This window comes from Strigops habroptila, chromosome Z (genome assembly GCF_004027225.2).
Source record: "Strigops habroptila isolate Jane chromosome Z, bStrHab1.2.pri, whole genome shotgun sequence".
Lineage (NCBI taxonomy): Eukaryota > Metazoa > Chordata > Aves > Psittaciformes > Psittacidae > Strigops > Strigops habroptila.
The window spans coordinates 87,755,925-87,768,333 of record NC_044302.2 but is presented as its reverse complement, the minus strand read 5'-3'; the positions used below and the strand labels follow the sequence as shown (position 1 = coordinate 87,768,333).

General features: G+C 44.6%; 1 protein-coding gene across 4 annotated transcripts in view; it reads right to left on the bottom strand.

The window, feature by feature from the left end:
* RICTOR (RPTOR independent companion of MTOR complex 2) overlaps positions 1-12,409 on the bottom strand; it is a 90,454-nt gene that overhangs the window by 23,144 nt on the left and 54,901 nt on the right. For all 4 annotated transcript variants that reach the window (XM_030511744.1, XM_030511745.1, XM_032919636.1 and 1 more), the window contains 5 exons: positions 11,943-12,069; positions 9,899-10,063; positions 9,363-9,439; positions 9,180-9,258; positions 741-850 (listed from right to left, as the gene is read on the bottom strand). In XM_030511744.1, coding sequence (XP_030367604.1) covers positions 741-850; positions 9,180-9,258; positions 9,363-9,439; positions 9,899-10,063; positions 11,943-12,069 — 558 coding nt within the window. The remainder of the gene's footprint in view (positions 1-740; positions 851-9,179; positions 9,259-9,362; positions 9,440-9,898; positions 10,064-11,942; positions 12,070-12,409) is intronic.

Sequence of the window (12,409 nt, the reverse complement as noted above, 5' to 3'; positions counted from 1 at the left end):
AGGAGGGCGTCTTTCCTAGTTGGCCCACTGAGCACTTGTGGCAAGAATTTATGTCCTACAAACTTCAAGAATTTCCAAGACCTGCTCATTATAGCAGTATGATATTTCCAGTTCACATCTAGGAAGTTGAAACCTCCCATAAGGACAAGGGCTACCAGAAATTGCTCCTAAATACCAATGGAGTAACTCATCAATGCTAACATCTTGGCTGAACAATCAGCAGCAGACACCCACTACAATATCTCCTTTGTTTCCCATCCCCCTAATCCTCACCCAGATGCTCTCAAACACATAACCACCAACTGTAAGTGCTGTATAGTCAAACCTTTCCCTTACATATAGGGCAACACCTCCACCTTGCCTGCCCTGCCTATCCTTCCTGAACAGCCTGTAGCACTCCATCCCAGCACTCCAGTTGTGGGACTCACTCCACCAAGTCTCGCTAAGACCAATGATATCATAGTTCTGCAAACTGGCCAGCACTTCCAGTTCACCCTGTTTGTTTCTCATACTGCATGCACTGGTGTACAAGCATTTCAGATATACTCCTGAGTTATCCGTGCTCCCAGGGGCAGTGTAAATGTCCCCACTAGCCCTTCCACTCTCAAGTGATGACATACCAACCCTTGGCTTACCTACTGTAATCCTCTTGCTACACCCTATCCCCCCAGATGCTAGTTTAAAGCTCTCTCAATCAGTCCCACCACCTTAGGCCCGAAGACACATTTTCCAAAATTTACCTTTGGTTGCTCCGACGAACATAGTTATCACCATCAACAGGTTTCCGGTATGTTGTAAGTGCTTCATTTAGTTGTTCTTCAATCAATTCAACATACTTTAAGTTATATTCCTAAAACAAGACACAGGTTAATGCAATACATTTAGCGGCTTACGTTTTTTATAGTATGGTAATTTATAAGGAAGGAATAATTGAAGTCCTCCTCATCCAAATTACTGCTCTTCATGTATACAATGAGTTTGCAGAGTTGACAATTCATACCATAATCATTTCCGTGAATTTGTTAAAAAAGGAAGGAAAGAAGGAAATACTTCACATCTGACTTTAACCTGAAGAATCCCAACAGACCATCATGCAGTTCAGTATTCCTACAAAAGTGCTAGCTTATAAATTAGTAAAAAACTTGCCAGTAGGAATGAGACCAAGCAGTTATAATCAATTATGAAAATAAAATAATGTATGGAGAGTTTTATTACATTCATGGCAATGATGAATTTTTCTTAATGGTCTTGTGTTCTTATTCACTTCCTAACAGCATAAGCTAACTCTGTCTTCATGAGCTCTAGATTTAGCTTTAATTAGCAATAAGTAGAGATAACAGGTATCCTGAAGAGTAGTATTCCTTTACATACTTCTCTAGGTAAGACCTTAACACAACAATCATTGTCCTGGGTACAGCTATAGCAGTCATTTTTCTCCTGCTTAGTAGCTGGTGCAGTGCTGTGTTTTTTAACTTTCAGCCTGGGAACAACGCTGATAACACCGATGTTTTTAGTTGTTGCTAAGTAATGTTTATTCCAACCAAGGACTTTCTCAGTCTCATGCTTTGCCAGGGAGGAGGGGAAGCCGGGAGGAAGCAGAGACAGGACACCTGACCCAAACTAGCCAAAGGGGTATTCCATACCACAGCACGTCATGCCCAGTATATAAACCGGGGGGAGTTACCCGGAAGGCCCAGATCACTGCTCGGGTCGGGCTGGGTATCGGTCGGCGGGTGGTGAGCAATTGTATCCTCTCCCCTTGTTATTTCACTAATCGTTATTATCATTGGTGGTAGCAGTAGTGGTTCTGTGTTATACCTTAGTTGCGGGACTGCTCTTATCTCAACCCGTGGGAGTTACATTCTTCCCATTCTCCTCCCCATCCCTCCGGGAGCGGGGGGAGGAAGAAGGTGGGGGGGGGGAGTGAGCGAGCGGCTGTGTGGTTCTGAGTTACCGGCTGGGCTCAAACCACGACAGTTCTTTTTGGCGCCCAACGTGGGGCACGAAGGGTTGAGATAACGACAGATCTGACCAGAGTGTGTTTAATCATATTTGTGATAAGCATTCATTGTTACTACTCGTCACAATGGTGATTATTTGGCTCTCAGACGTGTTGCGCTTGATCTCAGAATTTCAGCATGTTGTACCTTACTTACAGCCACTATTTGCTGTTTTAGCGTTTATCGGCTGGGGGGCCTGGGCTAAGGTTCTTGTTTCACTGTACTTCATGGTAATGACTTGTAATACAATAGACTCATTGATCATGAAACTGGTCTGGTTTGTGCTTCCAGCGCGGCCATCACCACTATACATTGGGAGGTATATAATGAAATATTTTAGCAATTGCATATCTTTTTTTTTCTCCTCGGGGGGTAAACTTATGAAGGAAGCATTCTCTTTCACCCCCCGTTCCCCCACCAGCCTATTTGCAACAGCAATTGAGAGTTCTGAAGGTTTTAGATGGCCTTTGAGTACCCTTGAAACCTGCCTGCTGATTGTGCTGGGGATCAGCATGTTGGCAAACATACGGAGTGCGTTTTACCCACGGCCATCCCGTCGTAGGAACATCCTATTTCGTTTAATGTCAAAAATTCAGCAGTATCAGGTTCGAATCTGGTCTAGGGTTAGACGACAATATAGGAGGACCACCAGGAGATTTTCCCTGAGGCTGGACAGTTATGAGTGGCAGGGTGTGTGGGATAGTATGGGCAAGTACCTAGGCCAGTGGGCCCCTCCAGTGCTTTGGAACTTCACCACTGAACAAGTGCAACATCCGGAAAAACTAGTAAAACACTTAAACGAGGTGTGCTGTCGTCCTGGTTATACCAGAGAGGGACAAATTTTGGCAACGTGCTGGGGCTTGGCCTATGCCTACAGAGCCCTGCTCAACACTATCCAGCACCTTCAAAGGGAAAAAAATGTCTCTGGATCTGATGGCAAAGCAACAGACAACGCAGCTATGCCAACTACAAGCACAGCAGCTACTCAGACCCTGACCACAACAGTCAACACAGCTACTCCAAGTACAGCAGCTACATCAACCCCAGTGACAAGCACAACAGCTACTCAAACCCTGACCACAACAGACAACGCAACTACTCCAACTTCAAATACAGCAGTTACACCAACCCCAGTGACAAGCACAACAGCTACTCAAACCCCGACAGCAACAGACAATGTGGCTACCCCAAGCACCGCAGCCACACCAACTCCAGTGACAAGCACAGTAGCTACTCAAACCCCGACAGCAACAGACAATATAGCTACTCCAAGCACCACAGCTACACCAACCCCAGTGACATGCACAGTAGCTATTCAAACCCCGACAGCAACAGACAATATGGCTACTCCAAGCACTGCAGCTACACCAACCCCAGTGACAAGCACAGTAGCTACTCAAACCCCGACAGCAACGGATAATGCAGCTGTCGGTGTTACTCAACTCCCAAGCACAACAGCTGCACCAACCCCAGCAATAGACATTGCAACCACTCCAATCCTAGTGGCAGACACTGCAGCCACTCCAACCACAGTGACAAACACTGCAGCTAAACCAAATGTCCAGTTTGTGACAATGTCTGTTGCCCCTGTAAGCGAAAGCAAACGAAAGGCACAAAGAGCAACCCGCGAAGCGAAGAAAGATGAAGACCCAGTGCCATTACTATATGCAACAGCACCTGAACAAGAGTTACTACTACGTGGGTCAGAGGAAGAGGAAGAAGAAGAAGAGGTCACTTCTCGACCCCGGACCTCAACCGAACTACGGAATATGCGAAAAGATTTCACCCGTCTTCCAGGGGAGCACATTGTCACCTGGTTGCTCCGGTGCTGGGACAATGGGGCCGACGGTCATGAACTAGAAGGTAGGGAAGCCAAGCAGCTGGGATCACTTGCTAAGGAAGGAGGAATTGACAAAGCGATTGCAAGAGAGAAGCGAGCCCTCAGTCTATGGAGGCGGCTCCTGGCAGCTGTGAAGGAAAGGTTTCCCTACAAAGACGATATTACGAATCGCTCAGCCAACTGGACCACGATAGAGAAAGGCATCCAGTCCCTGAGGGAATCAGCCATTATAGAGATGATCTATCGTAGGCCGGATTCCAGGAACACATCCGTAGACCCAGATGAAGTCGAATGTACACGACCCATGTGGCGGAAACTTACACGGAGTGCGCCATCATCATATGCCCACACATTGGCATCAATGACCTGGAATGACGGAGTATCACCAACAGTGGATTTCCTGATTCGTCAACTCCGAGAGTTCGAAGACAATCTCACCCCTTCCATCATTTCAGCTGTGGAAAAACTGTCCCAGGAGTTCAAACAATTGAGAGACGATTTATCCGATCTATCCAGCTCTCCACGCGTACCAACCCATGTCTCAGCTATTAACAGAAGGCGCCCTACTGCTCGAGAAAGAAAATATATGAGGTACACGCCACGGGCCACCCTATGGTTTTACCTGCGGGATCATGGAGAAGACATGAGAAAGTGGGATGGAAAACCTACTTCAGCTCTGGAGCAACGGGTGCGTGAACTGAAGAGGAGAACAATGGTCAAGGATGATCCTCCCAGGAAAGCTGCTGCTCCAGTCTCTGGCGAGCAGTTTCCCAGATGGAGCGAAAGAGCTGATTTTACTCCAGCTCCTGTGATAAGGAATACTAATCCCTTTCTACAAGACAGAAGTGGAGAATTTTGTGATCACTATTAGAGGGGCCCTGCCTCCAGCCAGGTGGAGGAGAGGGATAATCGGGTTTACTGGACTGTGTGGATCAGATGGCCTGGCACATCAGTCCCACAGAAGTATAAGGCTCTAGTAGATACCGGTGCACAGTGTACTCTGATGCCATCAAGGTATCAAGGGGTGAAACGCATTTCTATTTCTGGAGTGACAGGAGGATCCCAAGCATTAACTATGCTGGAAGCTGAAATCAGCCTGACTGGGAGGAAGTGGCAAAAGCACCCCATTGTAACTGGTCCAGGGGCTCCATGCATCCTTGGCATAGACTATCTCAGGAGAGGGTATTTCAAAGACCCAAAAGGGTATAGATGGGCTTTTGGTATCGCTGCCTTGGAGACAGAGGAAATTAAGCAGCTGTCCACCTTACCCGGTCTCTCAGAGGATCCTTCGGTTGTGGGGTTGCTGAAGGTCGAAGAACAACAAGTGCCAATTGCGACCACAACAGTGCACCGGCGGCAATATCGCACCAACCGAGACTCCTTGATTCCCATCCATAAGCTGATCCGCAGACTGGAGAGCCAAGGAGTGATCAGCAGGACCCGCTCACCCTTTAATAGCCCCATATGGCCAGTGCAAAAGTCTAATGGAGAGTGGAGACTAACAGTAGACTATCGTGGCCTGAACGAAGTCACACCACCATTGAGTGCTGCTGTACCGGACATGTTAGAACTTCAGTATGAACTGGAGTCAAAGGCAGCCAAGTGGTATGCCACAATTGACATTGCCAATGCATTTTTCTCAATCCCTTTGGCAGCAGAATGCAGGCCACAGTTTGCTTTCACTTGGAGGGGCGTCCAGTACACTTGGAACCGACTGCCCCAGGGGTGGAAACACAGCCCTACCATCTGCCATGGATTGATCCAGACTGCACTGGAACAGGGGCAAGCTCCAGAACACCTGCAATACATTGATGACATCATCGTGTGGGGTGATACAGCGGAAGAAGTTTTTGAGAAAGGGAGGAAAATAATCCAAATCCTGCTGAAGGCCGGTTTTGCCATAAAACGGAATAAGGTCAAGGGACCTGCACAGGAGATTCAATTTTTGGGAATAAAATGGCAAGATGGACGCCGCCAGATCCCCACAGACGTGATCAACAAGATAACAGCAATGTCTCCACCAACTAACAAGAAAGAAACACAAGCTTTCTTAGGTGTCGTGGGGTTCTGGAGAATGCACATCCCAAATTACAGTCTGATTGTAAGCCCTCTCTACCACGTGACCCGGAAGAAGAATGATTTCAAATGGGGCCCTGAGCAACAACAAGCCTTTGAACAAATTAAACGAGAAATAGTTCATGCAGTAGCCCTTGGACCAGTCCGGGCCGGGCCAGATGTGAAAAATGTGCTCTATACCGCAGCTGGGGAGAATGGTCCTACCTGGAGCCTCTGGCAGAAAGCTCCAGGGGAGACTCGAGGTCGACCCCTTGGCTTTTGGAGTCGGGGATATAAAGGATCCGAGGCCAGCTACACTCCCACTGAAAAAGAGATACTGGCAGCCTATGAAGGGGTTCGAGCTGCCTCAGAAGTGATTGGAACTGAAGCGCAGCTCCTCCTGGCACCCCGGTTGCCTGTGCTGGGCTGGATGTTCAAAGGCAGGGTCTCCTCTACACATCATGCAACTGATGCTACATGGAGTAAGTGGGCCGCACTAATTACACAACGAGCTCGAATAGGAAATCCCAGTCGTCCAGGAATTCTAGAAGTCATCATGGACTGGCCAGAGGGCAAAGATTTTGGGATGTCACCAGAAGAGGAGGTGACGCGTGCTGAAGAGGCCCCACCATATAATGAACTGTCAGAGAGTGAAAAGCAATATGCCTTGTTTACTGATGGGTCCTGCCGTATTGTGGGAAAGCATCGGAGATGGAAGGCAGCTGTGTGGAGTCCCCTGCGACAAGTTGCAGAAACTGCTGAGGGAGAGGGTGAATCGAGTCAGTTTGCAGAGGTGAAAGCCATCCAGCTGGCCTTGGACATTGCTGAACGAGAAAAATGGCCAGTACTTTATCTCTATACTGACTCATGGATGGTGGCAAATGCCCTGTGGGGGTGGTTGCAGCAATGGAAGCAGAGCAACTGGCAACGCAGAAGTAAACCCATCTGGGCTGCTGCATTGTGGCAAGATATCGCTGCTCGGGTGCAGAACCTGGTGGTGAAGGTACGCCACGTAGATGCTCATGTACCCAAGAGTCGGGCCACTGAGGAACACCAGAATAACCAGCAAGTGGATAAAGCTGCTAAGATTAAAGTGGCTCAGATGGACTTGGATTGGCAACATAAGGGTGAATTATTTTTAGCCCGGTGGGCCCATGACACCTCAGGCCATCAAGGCAGAGATGCAACATATAGATGGGCTCGTGATCGAGGGGTGGACTTAACGATGGACACTATTGCCCAGGTTATTCACGAATGTGAAACATGTGCTGCAATTAAGCAAGCCAAGCGGTTAAAGCCTCTCTGGTATGGAGGACGATGGCTGAAGTACAAATATGGGGAGGCCTGGCAGATTGACTATATCACACTCCCACCAACCCGCCAGGGCAAGCGCTATGTGCTTACCATGGTGGAAGCAACCACCGGCTGGCTGGAAACATACGCTGTGTCCCACGCCACTGCCCGGAACACTATCCTGGGCCTTGAGAAACAAGTCTTGTGGCGACACGGCACCCCAGAGAGAATTGAGTCAGACAATGGGACTCATTTCCGGAACAACCTCATAGACACTTGGGCCAAAGAGCATGGCATTGAGTGGGTATACCACATCCCCTACCATGCACCAGCCTCTGGGAAAATCGAACGGTACAATGGGCTGTTAAAAACTACACTGAGAGCAATGGGTGGTGGGACTTTCAAACACTGGGATACACATTTACCAAAAGCCACCTGGTTGGTCAACAGTAGGGGATCTACCAACAGGGCTGGCCCAGCCCAATCAGAACTTTTACGTACTGTAGAGGGGGATAAAGTTCCTGTGGTGCACATAAAGAATTTGTTGGGGAAGACAGTCTGGGTTATTCCTGCTTCAGGTAAAGGCAAACCCACTCGTGGGGTTGCTTTTGCTCAGGGACCTGGATATACTTGGTGGGTAATGCGGGAAGATGGGGAAGTCCGATGTGTACCTCAAGGGGATTTGATTTTGGGGGAAAACAGCCAATGAACTCAATTGTACGCTGTTGCCTGCTCTATAACACTTTTATAACCCACCAGCTAGATATCTTCAGGTCACCAGCCATTGACCCTGACTTCCCTCCGATCATCACCTCAACAAAGAATGAATTTTGAGGAAACCAGACGAGCTCAGCAGTGACCAGATGAGTTTGGCGGTATCATCAGCAGGCAACAACCCAACACTATGTACCGTCCCTCCTGCCCTGAAAGACTATTACAACAGATGGAGCCTCACATCATGGACTGGATGAGTTCAGCAATTTTACAGGGATTGGTCCATGGACTAGGGAACGATATCTTTCTCTGTGTGTGGGTGTGGGTGTATATATATGTGTATATATGGGACAGGGGTGATGGTGTGCTGAGAGATGTGGGATCTGAGCATGACGTGAATGGTATGGAATAAGGGGTGGATACTGTCCTGGGTTCAGCTATAGCAGTCATTTTTCTCCTGCTTAGTAGCTGGTGCAGTGCTGTGTTTTTTAACTTTCAGCCTGGGAACAACGCTGATAACACCGATGTTTTTAGTTGTTGCTAAGTAATGTTTATTCCAACCAAGGACTTTCTCAGTCTCATGCTTTGCCAGGGAGGAGGGGAAGCCGGGAGGAAGCAGAGACAGGACACCTGACCCAAACTAGCCAAAGGGGTATTCCATACCACAGCACGTCATGCCCAGTATATAAACCGGGGGGAGTTACCCGGAAGGCCCAGATCACTGCTCGGGTCGGGCTGGGTATCGGTCGGCGGGTGGTGAGCAATTGTATCCTCTCCCCTTGTTATTTCACTAATCGTTATTATCATTGGTGGTAGCAGTAGTGGTTCTGTGTTATACCTTAGTTGCGGGACTGCTCTTATCTCAACCCGTGGGAGTTACATTCTTCCCATTCTCCTCCCCATCCCTCCGGGAGCGGGGGGAGGAAGAAGGTGGGGGGGGGGAGTGAGCGAGCGGCTGTGTGGTTCTGAGTTACCGGCTGGGCTCAAACCACGACAATCATTTAGAAAGTCACTAAACTCCTGAAATATTTCTTCCGGAAACATCTGCCGAAATATCCATATTATATAAAAGGCCTAGATAAATTAAAAGCAAGCATGTACAGAGGAGCTTTGGAAGTGTAAGTCCTTGTCAACCTTCTTCAGCAAAATCATTAAGTCACTGAGGCAATAAATATATTGGCATTAGCAGTGCAATATTTTAAAGAATCTTTGACCTTGATGTGCATATTCACACCATTCGTCCTATTACCAAGCACACTTTTTATCCTTAGCATTACCTTTTGCCACTTTTCCATCTGTTTTGTTACATAACCTCTTTCATTTAGGTATGAAAACCCCTTTGGGATGGACAGAAATCTGTAAAGTAACATCAGACCGTTAATATTTCACTTAAAACAAATCACATAATTTTAATAAAAACCAAACACAATGTAAACTTAAAGAGCATATTCAACATTTACCTTAGAAGTAGAAGCAAACCCTTGTCTCCAAGATGAGAAAGAGCTGGTTTCATTTGGATAAGGGCATGAAGATTGGCCTAAAATAATTGAAAATGCATAAGGAGTATCAGAGCACTACATAATTCTGAAAAATACAATGACAACTATCTGCCAGCAAAGAAGCAAGATGTTTTTTACAAAAGGAAGTATCAAACAGGACTAACCTCCTCCTTATACAATCTACTTTGGGTACTGCACCTTTTGTCATTAAATATATATTATTTTCACAAAAAGTATAACTATCAAGATAGCTGAATTAGTCTGAATTCATATTTAAAAGTGGGCATAATCCAGAAATCTACATTATCTTGTCATTAATACTGCAGCATTTCCAGCAAAGGGGTCTATAAACTATTATAAAGTCCATCAATGACAATCAAGGAAGGAAACCGTCAGTAGCTTCTTGCATATTTTTACTTTGCTACTGAGGAAAGGGGTGGGGAATAGCTTATGGGATAGTGTACCAAAAAGAGGTTGAAAAGAGAAAGGATGCTCACCTTGTCTTCACATGCCTCATCTAGAATATCAAGTGCCTCAGAAGAAATAGTTTTATTTTTATCATGTAACTGGGTCACCAGTAACTCAATCCCCCAGTTGCTGAAGAACTCTACATTTGCTCTCAGTAACACTCGTAAGTGTTTTGTGGCATACAACCTGCAGCTCTGCAAAAGCAGGGAAAATGCTTTTTTTTAATAGAAGAAAAACAGCTAATGTAATTAATGATTTATCAGTTTTAAAAATACATTTCAATTACTGTACTTTAAAATACAGCAAAAATACTTTAAATTACTGTACTGTAAAATACAGCAAAACACTTGCTGTATTTTACAGCAAGTAGCTGTGATGCACACCTGTACTAGAACTACAGTCTACCAGAGAGCTATTTCTGTCTTAAATGGGAAACTTGAATCTGAGATCACAAGTAATCTGTTCACTGCAAGTCTCCTTGGAAATTCCTTATCAATTAGTCATTCACTGTGACAGCAACCCACAAAGAAATCAGAATTAGCAGGAAAAATACCCTGTAAATGGTCAGTTCAATTGCATACTCTTTTTATTTATGCAATGCTTTGCAAAAAATGTTAACAAGCAAATACAAGAACCTCTGGGGAATTTGTTAATACATTTTAATTTTTTTCCTAAAAGTATATGATCTTCAAAACATCTCAAAAAATCTTCTAAATAGAAAAGTGTTGTTCTCTGTAATAAGAGAGTTTCCCAGCACTTGGTTTACTACTATGAATTTCTCCAAGTGACAGCAGAACAGTTCCTGTATTGCTGTTCAGAACTTCCTGAATAAACAGCATGCACTGATCACCATTTTCTGTTAGAAAAAATACAAAGAAAGTAGATGCAAACAGGCTTAATCTACAAGAATTTGCAGGTGTTCTGGAGTAAGCACAGAACAATCCTCACAATGTACGCTTCCTAAGAAAGGTGTTATCTGTACTGAGACAATCACAGCTGGTAAAAAACAGTATTAGATGTCCAAATCTTTCTTCAGTTCTTCAGTCCCTACACCTTTAAGGCTATGACAGATAACCAAGTAAATTTCTTAGATGTTAAAATATAACTGATCCATGTCGAGATGCATGCGAGTATCTGTACTGCAAGAGATAGGTGAATCGGTCCCGGTTGGACTCTTGAAAGAAAATGAGAGTGGAAAATGTGAATGTGCATAGTTAATTTCCAAAACCTTGTCTCATTATTTCAACTCAAATATCATGTGCACATTTCCACATATTCAATGTACAGAGGCTTATTTTTTGGAAGAGAGACAGGAACGACATACCACATATATCAAGAAAGACTGTGGAACAGTGATTTGCAACTCTGACCTAGGCTGCACAACCACGTTGAAATGGCTTGCATCCCATTAGTGGTACGCCTTGTACTTGGAATAGACAACTAGCAGCGTAATTATCAGAAGAAGAGAACAAGACCTATTGTGCTGAAACGACCACTTGGTAAGTTAAGCTTACAGAATAACACAGTAATGCAAAAGCAGAATTCAGCGTTACATAGTTCAAGTGTTAAAATCTGTCTAGAATGAATCTTTGTAATTGCTGTAACTATACCAAGTATGATACAGAGAACAAAAGATCACAATATTCACTTCCTGTAATATAATTCCTGAACATGAATTAATCAAAATAGCTAGTATAGGATTAAAACAATTATTATTTTCTGTTTGGAGAAGGAAAAGATGAACTCATGACTCTGATGGGACATAAAATGGCAAGTAAAATTTACTGCAAATATATTTGAAACAATGAGCTGAAGTGAAAAAATAATCCCAGCTTTTTACATACAATAGGCTCTGAGCCCCTGTTTGAATGGCTGAATTCCTTAAGCACGAACACGATGTATGGTGTGAAGTTCACAGCAAATTGAAAAGCTGCATGTGTAGGAGTTTCATTTCTCTGAACACAAAAATCTTTCTGGATATATAATAGCTTAAAAATAAAGTCAAACACCTTGAGTAACAAAATAAACAACTAGTGGCAAATAACACTGGCACATAAGTAGAATCAAACTCACATCAGTAGCTGCGGTCAGGATTTTAGAAAGGATGACTCTTGCTAACCCATCTCTGCTGTAATCCAAACTAGAAACAGTCAATTTTAACAAGTGATCCTGGTTCTTCAAAGAACAAAGATTAAGAAGACTGGGGGGAAGGAAGGGCAAAGGGAGAGAAAGAATAAAAAAAAAAATATTAGTATTTGAAGCCACTCAAACTAATTTATTTCAGTCATCACTGTACTGATCATTAAGTACATTGAATTAGACTTTAATTTCTATACATAATACAAAGTAAGTTCTCATATGAAATGAAGTTAACTCTAACCTGTTATATCTGTTAGAGTCAAATGGGGACCAAATAATGCACTGAACTGCAAAGGGGAAAACCCCAAATGAACATTTTTTCATAACTGCTCAGTAATAATTTTGTCTGCATTAATTAGTGACTTTGAGCACGAAAAACAGTGTTCATGAAGCTCTGTGTG